At 38.1% G+C, this 13,167-nt stretch overlaps 3 protein-coding genes across 3 annotated transcripts; 2 read left to right on the forward strand and 1 right to left on the reverse strand.

Moving 5' to 3' along the window:
* Positions 1–236: 236 nt before the first annotated feature.
* On the forward strand, positions 237–2,034 carry LOC140840750 (V-type proton ATPase 16 kDa proteolipid subunit). The gene is made up of 3 exons (XM_073207921.1): positions 237–391; positions 480–765; positions 1,624–2,034. Exons 1-3 carry the CDS (start codon positions 313–315, stop codon positions 1,754–1,756), a joined length of 498 nt encoding a protein of 165 aa, XP_073064022.1. The 5' UTR covers positions 237–312; the 3' UTR covers positions 1,757–2,034.
* Positions 2,035–2,778: 744 nt separating this feature from the next.
* Positions 2,779–5,614, reverse strand: LOC140840743 (uncharacterized). The gene is made up of 4 exons (XM_073207914.1): positions 5,055–5,614; positions 4,207–4,593; positions 3,219–3,794; positions 2,779–3,057 (listed from the first exon to the last, which is right to left on the reverse strand). The coding sequence occupies exons 1-4, from the start codon at positions 5,511–5,513 to the stop codon at positions 2,926–2,928; spliced, it is 1,554 nt and encodes a 517-aa protein (XP_073064015.1). The 5' UTR covers positions 5,514–5,614; the 3' UTR covers positions 2,779–2,925.
* Positions 5,615–7,658: 2,044 nt separating this feature from the next.
* Positions 7,659–13,071, forward strand: LOC140840755 (coatomer subunit alpha-1-like). The gene is made up of 3 exons (XM_073207926.1): positions 7,659–8,074; positions 8,907–9,401; positions 9,786–13,071. The coding sequence occupies exons 1-3, from the start codon at positions 7,867–7,869 to the stop codon at positions 12,731–12,733; spliced, it is 3,651 nt and encodes a 1,216-aa protein (XP_073064027.1). The 5' UTR covers positions 7,659–7,866; the 3' UTR covers positions 12,734–13,071.
* The last annotated feature ends 96 nt before the right edge of the window (positions 13,072–13,167 follow it).

Raw genomic sequence — 13,167 nt, forward strand, 5'->3', positions numbered from 1 at the left:
ACAATGATATTTACAACAATTAAATCGTGAGCTTTTGTTATTATATCGTGAGATTTTTCATTGAATTTATTATGAAATATTGATAAATGAAATTTTTTGTCTTGAATTTTTTCTGTTCTAAGAATTGTTGTTCAGATTGGGTTGCAGACGAAACATTACTCGTAAAACAAAGCCCAAACGTATAAGTCATCCAAACCCATCGAAAAACGGTACTCTGGACTTGGTTGGCCCAAGCCCAACTCTCTCTTACCCGACGAGTCTACTTCTAGTCTGAAGTCTCTGTCGCGCAAACAAGGATAACACTTCGCGAAAATGTCTTCCACCTTTAGCGGAGATGAAACGGCGCCATTTTTTGGCTTCCTCGGCGCCGCCGCTGCACTCGTATTCTCCTGTAAGCTTTATTGATCCTCCACTCTCTCCAGATCTAAGGATAATATCACCCAACTTTAATAAATCCTTTTTTTCCTAATTATTTTTAGGTATGGGAGCTGCGTATGGTACGGCGAAGAGCGGCGTCGGCGTGGCGTCGATGGGTGTCATGAGGCCGGAGCTGGTGATGAAGTCTATCGTTCCGGTGGTTATGGCTGGTGTTTTGGGTATTTATGGATTGATTATTGCGGTGATCATTAGCACTGGAATTAACCCTAAGGCCAAGTCTTACTACTTGTTTGATGGATATGCGCACCTTTCTTCTGGTCTCTCTTGTGGTCTCGCTGGGCTTGCTGCCGGTATGGCCATCGGAATCGTCGGAGATGCTGGTGTTAGGTGAACTTTTTTCCCCAATTAAAATATCAGTTTTTTCTAATGTAATTAAAGATCTGTGCCATGTTTAGTTCATTAGAGTTGGACTAATTTATTGATGATGATCCGGTGTAAACGTGTAGTTGTGAGTTAGCTTGATTTTGTTATTGAAATTTTGACATTTGAAAAGACCTTGGATGCAGAGTTGGGGTTTAGTAATTGGCTTTGACAATTGTTTAGTAATGACTTTTTAATGGTAAATTGAAATATTGACTCTCTGGAATCAACGGCTTTGTTACTTATTAACATTGACAAAAGATGGTGGATTTGTTATTGATTTCCATCTGTTATTTGATCTATGTTTGATAGAATATTCCCTTCCACTCTTCCTTAAAATCGTTAATGTGTTTTTTCTGTATCTAATTATGCATAAATTGTTTTTCATTATAAACCTTGAGTACTTTCAAGGACTTCCTCCAGTGTACCGAATAAGGTACTAGATCATGTATCATGAGTGAATTTATTCTAACGCAAGGAGCAGCAGTAGGATGTGTGAGGGACAGAAAAATGATGGGTGTGAAAGAAATGAATCTTGATGTCGACAATTTTGAGTGAATGTTTTGGATAATTCCTGAGTTTCACTTATTTTTCTTGAATCTTAAGGTTTATGGTGATGCGAGCCGGTGGATCTTGGCTCTGTAATAATTTTGATCTCACAGTTCGGTTTCTGTCATGATGAGAGATTCTATCCATATTGATTTATCCTTTTATCTGCTTTTCATCAAACATCTTTCTATATTATTGGTTTCATTATTTTGGATTGCTTGTTTAACTATTCATAGAATGCGATAATAATCATTATCACCCTATTATATGTGACAGAGCCAATGCCCAACAACCAAAGCTCTTTGTTGGAATGATTCTGATACTCATTTTTGCTGAAGCCTTGGCTCTTTATGGCCTCATTGTGGGCATCATCCTCTCTTCCCGTGCTGGTCAGTCGAGAGCAGAATAAGCCTCCGCACCATGTATGAATCATAAATCTGTTTGCCCTCCTGTCGTGGTAGTTTAGTTGTGGATCTTTTCGTGGCTCAATCTTTTGTGATGTGCTTGGGAGATGAGAATTTCTTTGTCTGAACAATCTGTTGATGTGTGTCGATAGGTTGCAGATGAGACATAATTTTCCCTGAATAAATCCCCTTTGTATTTTATGGTATATTTACTTGGAACAACCAGATTTGATTTGTGTAAAACCATTGTCTGTGATATTGTTTTCGATTTCATGCTACAAAACGCGTGTCATTTTTTTTTTTTGCTAAATTGTCTCTGTTATAATATATATGACTCGGTCACTCTGTCCTCGGTTATAGTTTTTACATATAATATGAATTTCCACTTTATAAAAAATTAATTTACTCGTGGATAAAGCTGGACAGGCAATTTTAACATTTTGGAATACTGGATCGTAGTATTTTAGACTGCGACTTCACGGCATCTCATTTTTGGATAAGCGTAACGCATTAGTTATTTTAAAAGCTGATTAGTAGTAACCCCTTAGCATGCAGCATGGTGTTCATACCAGTCGCAAGGCAATATTTCGATCCATGACCTACCGAAATTCACTCAAATTGGGGTTGGAGCCCATCGAGTGCATAGGTTAAAAAAACAAAAATCGACGGGCATACCTGAAAAGGAAGCGCTCCTCTCCTAGGAACGAGTTGCGAAAGCTGAGAAATATATTGATTGTTGGCTTGAGTACAATTCGTTTCATCACGAAGACCTTACACAGTCCAAAATGCAGTAGTAATCCGTGGTCGAACTTATTTAAAGCATGACACAATACTGTAAAATACATACATGACAATGATAACTTATTTAAAGCATGACACATACTGTTAAATTATATTATAATTTAATATATACTTGAAATTAATGCATACATGACAATGACAAAATACATAAATATTCGAGTTCCTCCGACAATGGAAAATTGTGATGCGATGCGTTTGGTCTTTCTTCCACTAATTAAAGGGTTACCAGTTTGCTTGCTAAACCCTCTCTTCTGTCTCTCCATCAACCCTATCCGTTATGCAGCTCAAACACTCCAAGAAGTAGAGGTTCGAAACAGCTAACAAAGACCCAAGAGGGAAACAAAACAAGAAAACAGGAACAAGCGTGCTGTGTTCACATTAGATGAATAGATGAGGGACCAGTGAAAGCTGCGACTTTTTGAGCATTCTGGGCTTCCGATTTGTAAAGGACTTTCATTTCTTTTTTCCTCTGCCGTGCCTCGCGTCGTTCTAATTTCACAGCATCCTGCAAAAGAACTGATAAGATTTGACAACCAACTAAACTAAGAAAGCCTATGCAGAAATCGTGAAAACGGGTGAAATCATCAAGAATAGATAGATTAGTCAAGTCACAGAAAACGCAGGAAAATTTACAAAATTAATGTAAACTTCACAATTTTATACTACCTTCCTTTCTTTCTTTTCCTCCTTTGATTCTTGACTGAGCGGTTTGCTCTTCTGAAGTGCAGCTCTCCTAGAATTAGCATCTTTCTCATCATTTGATTTATGTTCGACATTTTTCCTACTATGAGGTAAAAAATCCATAGGAATCTTTTCTTTTCCTTTCAAAGCAATGACTTGGGTGGGTGCGGCAGAGACACCAAATATGGTCTCAGCTAGCTTCTTCTTCCTCCTTGCCTCTGGAGCTCCAATTTTACCAGGATGATTGTCAAGAGTTGAATAAGTAGACACGATACTTTCACAATCCCACACTTCTGACTCGCTACTTTCAACAAATGTTTCCTCATCATATGCATTTTCTCCTTCATACTCAACAGCATATTCCTTGCACCTGCGAATCACATCTGCAGTTAATTCTGGTGATTCAACATCATCTGTTCCCTTGCCATTATGCAAGAGGTCAGAAGGATGGTCCTTGAAAGCAAGATTGAGTTTTTCCGCTAGGGATTCCTGACACTCTTCTTCCTCATCCAAGTAATCGCTATGTTTTTCATTATCAGAGGCATATTCCTGAAGTTCAAGCTGTATGAATACCGTCAGCATGATAGTTTTAAAAAGTAAGACAACAGAAGTTTACTATCAGTAAAGGAGTCAACTTCAGTTGCTTTCTAGAATCTATAGAATGCAGAGATGTGTGGCCCCTTAACCTTTTGCCAATGCGCAAGGCATGTCACAACGACTTCAGGTGGGAAGGCGTGCCTTGACATGAGGTATGTGCCTTAGCGCCTTAAATGCATTAAAAATAGTCACTTTGATATATCTTTTTCTGACTATGGATAAAATATAGTAACCTAACTAGTTTTTTGTCTCTTGGTTCAACGTATTCACTTGAAAATAGTTCCTAAGCTAATTGAGAATAAAATCCCAAGTTCCATTTTATTGAATTTCACAAAAGTGATACACATACTTTAAGGAAATGATAAACAACACTCACCAAGTCAAACTGCTCGTCTAAAGGACGTCGAACTCTTGGCTTCTCATCGACTAATCCTGAATTAGCATCCACATTTTCTGGCCCAACAAAATTACCACTTTGAGTGTGACCAGCCATTGATTCCCCCGCGGGGTTCAACTTCGCATCAATATCGTCATCAAATGCTCCTTCTAAGAGATTCGCTCTGACAACGAAATCCTCTTCCAGGTCCTCCACATCAGATTCGAACTTGGACGAATCACTGTCATCAAGCATGGCTGCCACGTCAGCATCTAAGACTTTCTGTAACCTCACACCGACTGTCTTAGCCGCAACACTATAGATGATTGATTTCTCTATGGAAACATCATTTATCTTGTGGACTTCAACCCGCGAAGAGTCGTATGCCTATCAAGTGATACAAGTAAATGAAGAAATAAATATTGTGTACATGCTGTAATCAAGAAAAATAAAAATCTTGTAATTTTTGAAGTCATACAGAAACAATAATCAACTGATTATAATTACGATAAGATTTTTTAACACTGAACAGATACAACTCCATATGGAATTACCGAAAGTTTTTTCATCTCATCTTTTCACCAAGTTCTACACGTAGTACTTGTGAAACTCACATTATAAACAACCAGCCGCTTTCGAGATAATCGTTTTCCGGTTGGAAGAAATATAGATAGGGTATACTCTTTACCAAAAAAATGGGACGATATATATTCACAATTCATAGGATCATAAAAATAAAAATAAGATCAAACTGAACACAACACATTGCTAAAAAAGACAGAAAGAAAGAGTTCAACAATCTGAAGGTCGATAGTAAATAAAATCAAAAAAATATTTAGTCCATTTACCTTTACATCTCGCGGGAGCTGCGTGAAGCTAGCCTTGGGATTATCATAATACATCGAACCACCGCCCTTATTCTTGATCTCCCGCAAGTGAAGCAGATAATCGTACCCATCATCCGGAAACCCCAGCTCCATAATCTCCTTTCGCACGTGATCAGGTAACGCCGCATTTTGATCCTTGTGATTACTAGATCCCCATGAATCATAATTCCCATCCTCGTAATCGCCACCACTATCTTCCGGTGCATCGGCAAAAATCAAATTAGGATTCCTGAGAGATATATCGTCCTTCGGCTCTCCGTCACCAGTGAAAGAGTCGAGTGCGTAGCCATTATTGTCTACCCGCACGAAGACCCGGTCACCGGAGGGATCTGAAGTGTAATTCGGGTCAGATGTATCTCTGGACAAGAGCTGGAATGTCGCGGACTTCTTCTTGTCGATGAATTTCTTTTTATTGCCCATCTATTGCTTAGCTTACTCAACTTCCTTGCGCTCGAAATGGAAGAACACAGAACGAAATTAGCGTTTTGTGTGCGGAGAAAGGAAGATGGGGAAGAACTAGATAACGCTTAAACCCTGGAGCTGGAGCTGGAGCTGGAGCTTGGGCCTTCGTGTTTAAAATTCTCTCTATAATTGGATCCGAGTCCAATTAAATTGTCCAGCCCAGCCCATTAAGCTAGTAGTACGTACAGCAGAAGATTTGTTGGACAAGAGTCCATGTTTTATAAGATGGTATAAAGTCCGGTCTCTTTGCAATATGCCCGATTTGGTTTCGTTTTTTTGATGTCTTGCATGTTTATTTTCTAACGATATATTTTTGAAATTATATTAGATAACTATGTATTTAAAAAAAAACTAGTTATTTTTATTATTAATATCATACAATATAAGAAACTACTTGGATAAAATTATTATCGAAAGGTGAAATATGTTGATGTGTCTCAATGACATGGCAAAAAATATATAGGAGCATAAAACATTATGATATTTTGACGAAAGAATTGGTCAATGACACTGTCTCATACGAGTTTTTATCATTATTATTATTTAATTAACAATCTACCCTACTTAATAACTGATTTTTAATTAATTTGATTAAGTCAATAATAAACTACAATAATACCAATTATTTTTTAACAAAAATCAATTTTATTTTTATCTATATTTTTTAAAATTTATAATATATTTATCTATATTTTAAAATTTTTAGATAATCTATTACTCCTAATATAAAAATATTTATATATAAATCTAGAGTGGGTCTCATGTGAGACCGTCTCACGGATCTTAATATGTGAGACGGGTCAATCCTACTCATATTCACAATAAAAAGTAATACTCTTAGCATAAAAAATAATATTTTTTCATGGATAACCCAAATAAGAGATCCATCTCACAAATACGACCGACCGTTTCACACAAATTTTTGCCATAAATCTAAAGTAAGGTTTTTTAACATCTACTATTAAATAAAATAAAACTATGTTTCGTGTAAAATAAAAAAAATTATATCAAATATATTGGTATAAATTTTTCATGTATTTTGTTTTTTAATATCTCAAAAAGAGTTTTATCGTTGGTCTCCAACTTCGTTATTTTATCTTCTTTTTTTAAAATAAAAATTACTTTCGTTCAAAAAAAGGTAAAAAGTTTGCGTTACACTACATTGGATATCTCCAGTAGATAAACAAATAACATGACAAATCAAAAACAAGAACTTATTTTGCAATTATTGCATGTATGGGAAGGCGTGAATCTGAATCTTTTGATTATATATAAGATGATACTACTAGGCCAAAAGACCCTGTCACAAATGAGTAATGCTTAATATCATGGTATCAAAAACAATTAAATTGGATTGATTTTCTCAACTATCTCGATCCAAACGAATTATTGAAACCACGCTTCTTGCACAAAATCTCCCAAAATCACGATTCATCCTCGATATCGTCTCATTTCCATGCCCGAAAATACCTCGACTTGAATTTTATGGATTTTTCCCATCCCGTGCAATATCGGGAGAATGATCATGTATAAAATATATTATCAATGAAATCATCGTTATATTAATAATTAGTTTTTTTTATGAATTACAATATTATTAACACATTGGTCAAGATATTATAATTTAAAATATAATATTATCGGTCGAAGGCCACACAAACGAAAATAAAATACCGTTATTCATTGAATAGAGATTCGTCGTCATTCCCAAAAGTATTGTTGTTCATCTCTTCAACTTGTTGTTCGTCCTTATCTCGGGATGAATGAAAATAATGAGTATTTTGTGAAATACTCGGCAAGTAGAGTCGTTCGATATATAACAAATATAAATACATATTTGAAATCTTGACATAACATATCATAAGACACCATCGTACTTCATAAATTTATCGTCGTGACATAAATAATAGTAAATATTGTAATTTATCTGTTTTTCATAATTTACTGATATGATTATCAATTTTTTATTTGCTTGAAAATTTGGGAGCACTCTGGAGCGAAAATTGCAAGAACATATCTTCCATCTCGTTATTTGCTATATATTCAAAATCTTGGTGCCAAGTTTGAGATTTTCGAAAATAAGGGGACTTGATTGTGCGTATCTACACCCAATCACACTCACGCACGGTCTTCCCTAACCTACAGCACCTTTCTTATCCCACACCCACCGGCACTTTGATTTGAGAATCTAATTTTTCACGGATCCAATCATGTTCGGATCGTGAGCCTGAATTAGGGGTTTTCGTCTCCTGATTGTGTTCGGATCTCATTGTTTATTCCCTGTCAGCTATTTCGTGGAGTAGATAGTAAAATGTTGACGAAGTTCGAGACGAAGAGTAATAGAGTGAAAGGCTTGAGTTTCCACAGCAAGAGGCCATGGATCTTGGCGAGTCTCCACAGCGGCGTGATCCAGCTCTGGGATCATCGCATGGGCACTCTCATTGACAGGTTTGACGAGCATGAAGGACCCGTTCGTGGTGTTCATTTTCATAAGTCACAGCCTCTTTTTGTATCCGGAGGTCTATTTCTTTATATTTTATTAATTTTCTGTTCAATTTCTGTTTACATTACGATTTATCATAGATTTCATGCGATCAATTGTTTATTTTGGAGTGCTGACGCTTTGCTAGCGGCTGGATCTGATGTTTTATGTTAGACTTTTGGTACTGAGATTGTGATACTTGGGCGGTTGGCTAGATAACTAGTTTTTCCAATTTGGATTTGTGGGGTGTGGTGGATGTTTGATTTTGGCATTTTTTTTGTTGAATTTGGTGATTACAAGTCGCTTGTTCTGTAATTTTTTTTCCTCTCATATCTGAGATACTCATCATGTTATAACTTGAGTTTTATTTATTTAACGCTTTCTGTACGAACTGCAATTTCCTCACATTAACTTTGTGATTGAAAATTGATCTAGACATAGACAATTGTATTGTGGAACAATTGCGATTTGTGCTTTACATATCTCAGTTTATGGTGTTGGCTTTTGTAATTATCGAAGCCTATAACTTCTCTGGTAATGTTTGATTAGTCAGGGACTCTATCAACAGCTTCATGGGACTGTAATTGGCTGTAAATTATTTGCCAGTGATCTGTAAAATGAGATCTGGAATTTGATACCAGGTTATTTTTTTTCTGTTTTCTGATTGCTGGGAAATGTTGATGGAGCTTAGTTAATTCTATGGCAAAGGATGTTGGTGCATATGGAGCAGGAGATTCTAGATAAAAGTATCACCTTAATGCTGTAATCGATGCTAGGAAAAAATTTAATTACCTTGGAATAAATTATACAGTGTATAAGTTGGTGGAGAGTTTAATGGTCGAAAATCCATCATCGTCTGTTTTTTGTAGGTGACGATTACAAAATCAAGGTGTGGAATTACAAATTGCATAGGTGCCTATTTACTCTTCTCGGTCATCTTGATTATATCCGGACGGTTCAGTTTCATCACGAGTGTCCTTGGATTGTCAGTGCAAGCGATGATCAGACAATTAGAATATGGAATTGGCAGTCCCGGGCTTGCATTTCTGTGTTGACTGGGCACAATCATTATGTGATGTGTGCATCTTTCCACCCAAAAGAAGACTTGGTTGTTTCAGCATCATTGGACCAGACTGTTCGTGTTTGGGATATTGGTGCCTTGAGGAAGAAAACAGTATCTCCTGCCGATGATATATTGCGATTGTCTCAAATGAATGCAGACTTCTTTGGTGGGGTTGATGCTGTTGTGAAGTATGTCTTGGAAGGCCACGATCGAGGGGTTAACTGGGCTTCATTTCATCCCACTCTTCCTCTTATTGTTTCTGGAGCAGATGACCGACAAGTTAAAATCTGGCGCATGAACGGTAAGGCCCACTGATCTTTGATAAGTATTCTAGAGTTACCCGTTAGAACGATTCATGCCGATGCCTTATGTTAGTGTAAATATTCTTTTTGTGCTTGACATTATGTGTATCGAACAGTTTGAGATATTTGTCGGGACTAGGTGATGCTATGTGTTAATGCCGTTTCTCTAAATAAGGAGCACAAGATTCTTTTTCCTTGTCAAATGAACCAGGATATTGTAGCTAGCTTTCACTAGATATTTCTTTAACAGGCCTCTCGTGAATTTCCTTCTGTCAGATTCTTTTTACTCTTTAAACCTCTCATGATCATAGTTTACTTTTCTAGTTTCGTAAATGTTTTAGTTTCAGAACTGAGTGTCTGATATGTTATTTATTTGGTCTCAGATACGAAGGCTTGGGAGGTGGACACATTAAGAGGCCATGTGAATAATGTATCCTGTGCTTTGTTTCATGCAAGACAGGACATCATTGTTTCAAATTCTGAAGACAGGAGTATCAGAGTTTGGGATGCAACAAAAAGAACTGGATTGCATACATTTCGTAGGGAGCTTGACCGATTCTGGATCCTATCAGTCCATCCTGAGATAAATCTCTTGGCTGCTGGTCATGATAGCGGCATGATTGTTTTTAAGTTGGATAGAGAGCGTCCTGCCTTTTCTGTTAGTGGTGATTCAGTCTTCTTTGTCAAGGACCGATTTCTCCGTGTATTTGAGTATTCAACCCAGACAGATGCTCAACTGATAACAATTCGCCGACCTGGTTCTCATGGTTTAAATCAAGGGCATCGAGCTCTTTCTTACAGTCCTACTGAGAATGCTGTTTTGATTTGCTCAGATGTGGATGGGGGATCATATGAGCTCTATGTTATTCCAAAAGACAGCTACGGTAGAGGAGACACAGTTCAGGAGGCAAAGAAAGGTGCTGGGGGGTCAGCGGTATTTGTGGCTCGAAATAGGTTCGCTGTGCTTGACAAGAGCAGCAATCAAGTCTTGGTTAAGAACCTGGAAAATGAAATAGTGAAAAAGAGTATTCTTCCAATTGCAACTGATGCTATATTCTATGCTGGCACTGGAAATCTACTCTGCAGGGCAGAGGACAGGGTTGTCCTATTTGATCTCCAACAAAGGAATGTTCTTGGGGATCTTCAAACTCCTTTCGTTAGGTATGTGGTTTGGTCTCCGGATATGGCTTCTGTTGCTTTATTGAGCAAACACTCTATTGTTATTGCTGATAAAAAACTTGTACACTGCTGCACTCTTCACGAGACCATTCGTGTCAAGAGTGGAGCATGGGATGATAATGGAGTCTTCATCTATACAACATTGACGCATATTAAGTATTGCCTTCCAAATGGGGACAGTGGAATTATTAAGACAATGGATGTCCCAGTATATATTACGAAAATTTATGGGAACTCTATATTTTGCTTGGATCGAGAGGGGAAAAACCGTCCCATCATTATTGATTCAACAGAGTATGTCTTCAAACTATCCTTGCTAGGAAAGAAATTTGACCAAGTGATGAGCATGATAAAAAACTCAGAACTATGTGGACAGGCAATGATTGCTTATCTGCAGCAAAAGGGCTTCCCACAGGTAGCTCTTTATTTTGTGAAGGATGAAAGGACTCGCTTCAACTTAGCCCTTGAATGCGGTAATATTGAGAAAGCCCTTGAATCTGCAAAAAAGATTGATGAAAAAGATCACTGGTACCGACTAGGAGTGGAGGCACTTCGTCAGGGAAATACTGGGATTGTTGAATATGCATACCAGAAGACGAAAAATTTTGAGAGACTATCTTTTCATTATCTGATAACCGGTAATCTGGAAAAATTATCCAAAATGATGAGAATTGCCGAGGTCAAGAATGATGTGATGGGTCAATTTCATGATGCGCTGTATCTTGGAGATATTAGGGAGCGTGTTAAGATTCTGGAGAATACAGGCCATCTGCCTCTTGCGTATATTACAGCCACTGTGCATGGGCTTGATGATATTGCAGAGCGAATAGCTGTAGAACATGGGGTTAATATTCCTCATTTGCCCAAGGTGAGGAAACCTGCTCTATTGATACCTCCGAATCCGGTGTTATGCGCAGGAGATTGGCCTTTGTTAATGGTTAGTAGAGGAATTTTCGAGGGTGGTCTTGATGATACAGTCAGAGGTGGTAACGATGATTATGAAGATGCTGCAGATGCTGATTGGGGTGAGGGTTTGGATATTGATGAGGTGGACAAGATACAGAATGGAGACATTAGTGTGTTGGAGGATGAGGATGAACATGGGGAGAATGAAGAGGGAGGATGGGATCTCGAGGACTTGGATCTGCCTCCTGATGCTGACACACCAAAGACAACTTCAAATTCACGTTCCTCGGTATTTGTTGCCCCTGCCCCTGGCATGCCCGTGAGTCAGATTTGGGTCCAAAGATCATCACTTGCTGCTGAACATGCTGCTTGTGGGGATTTCGACACAGCAATGCGGCTATTGAGCCGTCAGTTAGGATTACGAAATTTCTCACCTTTGAAGTCGCTATTCATTGATCTTTACATGGGCAGCCATACGTACTTGCGTGCGTTCACATCAGCCCCAGTGGTCTCAGTTGCAGTGGAAAGGGGTTGGAGTGAGTCAACAAGTCCCAATGTGCGGGGTCCCCCCGCTCTCGTGTTTAATTTTTCTCAGTTAGATGAACAACTCAAGGCCGGTTATAAGGCCACGACTGCTGGAAAGTTTTCAGAAGCCCTTCGACATTTCCTAGCTATTCTTCACACAATTCCACTGATTGTGGTCGAAACCCGGAGAGAGGTTGATGAAGTCAAAGAGTTGATTATCATTGTAAAAGAGTATGTTTTGGGTTTGAAGATGGAGCTTAAGAGAAGGGAATTGAAGGACAATCCAATTCGTCAGCAAGAGCTTGCAGCCTATTTCACCCATTGCAACCTCCAACCTCCACACACTCGACTTGCACTAATGAATGCCATGACAGTTTGCTACAAAGCGCAAAATCTGAGCACTGCCGCTAACTTTGCTAGGCGACTCCTAGAAACCAACCCAAGCAACGAAAACCAAGCCAGAACAGCTCGACAGGTTTTACAGGCTGCTGAGAAGAATATGAAAGATGCTGCACAATTGAACTACGATTTTAGAAATCCTTTTGTAGTGTGTGGGGCCACTCACGTCCCGATATACAGAGGGCAGAGAGATGTAACATGTCCTTACTGCAGTGCACACTTTGTTCCATCTCAGCAAGGGCAGCTTTGTACTGTTTGTGACATTTCTGTGGTTGGATCTGATGCATCTGGCTTGCGCTGTTCTCCATCACAGACCAGATGATTTCATATTATGTCTTTCTTGTTTTTTTATGTTAACCATTGGAGAAACAAAACTGGTATGTCAATTCGCAGGTGCCATCAGGACACGCAAAGAGGTAGTAATTTTGGATTCCATTATATATCGGTTCTATATTTTTTTCATTTGTAATCATGTTGATCAATATCCCACCCTTTCGCTCCTTTTCTTGGTTACAGTTTTCATTGTAATAAAGTTACGCAATAATTTTTTATTTTGAACATTGTTATGCTGTGTTATGGCTATGCAAGGCACACACCAGTTCTTTTGCGGTGTGCATTAATGTTATTTTTGCAGATATAATAGACATTTTGTTTACTCAATCATCCTTCTGAATATGCTTGATACTCGTGAGTCAAATTTATTAGATAAAACTATCAACTCACTTTTCTTCCATATGCACTGATGTTCTTGGGTAT

The sequence above is a fragment of the Primulina eburnea genome, chromosome 1, assembly GCF_022965805.1.
Source record: "Primulina eburnea isolate SZY01 chromosome 1, ASM2296580v1, whole genome shotgun sequence".
Taxonomy (NCBI): Eukaryota; Viridiplantae; Streptophyta; class Magnoliopsida; order Lamiales; family Gesneriaceae; genus Primulina; species Primulina eburnea.

What these genes read in the sequence shown, in the direction of transcription:
- LOC140840750 (XM_073207921.1), top strand. Translation starts at nt 313, where the DNA reads ATGTCTTCCACCTTTAGCGGAGATGAAACGGCGCCATTTTTTGGCTTC. An exon ending in CGCTGCACTCGTATTCTCCT is followed by an intron (nt 392 to 479) that starts GTAAGCTTTATT and finishes AATTATTTTTAG; the next exon opens with GTATGGGAGCTGCGTATGGT. An exon ending in GTCGGAGATGCTGGTGTTAG is followed by an intron (nt 766 to 1,623) that starts GTGAACTTTTTT and finishes TATATGTGACAG; the next exon opens with AGCCAATGCCCAACAACCAA.
- LOC140840743 (XM_073207914.1), bottom strand. Translation starts at nt 5,513, where the DNA reads ATGGGCAATAAAAAGAAATTCATCGACAAGAAGAAGTCCGCGACATTC. An exon ending in AGCTCCCGCGAGATGTAAAG is followed by an intron (nt 4,594 to 5,054) that starts GTAAATGGACTA and finishes ATCACTTGATAG; the next exon opens with GCATACGACTCTTCGCGGGT. An exon ending in TAGACGAGCAGTTTGACTTG is followed by an intron (nt 3,795 to 4,206) that starts GTGAGTGTTGTT and finishes GTATTCATACAG; the next exon opens with CTTGAACTTCAGGAATATGC.
- LOC140840755 (XM_073207926.1), top strand. Translation starts at nt 7,867, where the DNA reads ATGTTGACGAAGTTCGAGACGAAGAGTAATAGAGTGAAAGGCTTGAGT. An exon ending in GCCTCTTTTTGTATCCGGAG is followed by an intron (nt 8,075 to 8,906) that starts GTCTATTTCTTT and finishes TGTTTTTTGTAG; the next exon opens with GTGACGATTACAAAATCAAG. An exon ending in TAAAATCTGGCGCATGAACG is followed by an intron (nt 9,402 to 9,785) that starts GTAAGGCCCACT and finishes ATTTGGTCTCAG; the next exon opens with ATACGAAGGCTTGGGAGGTG.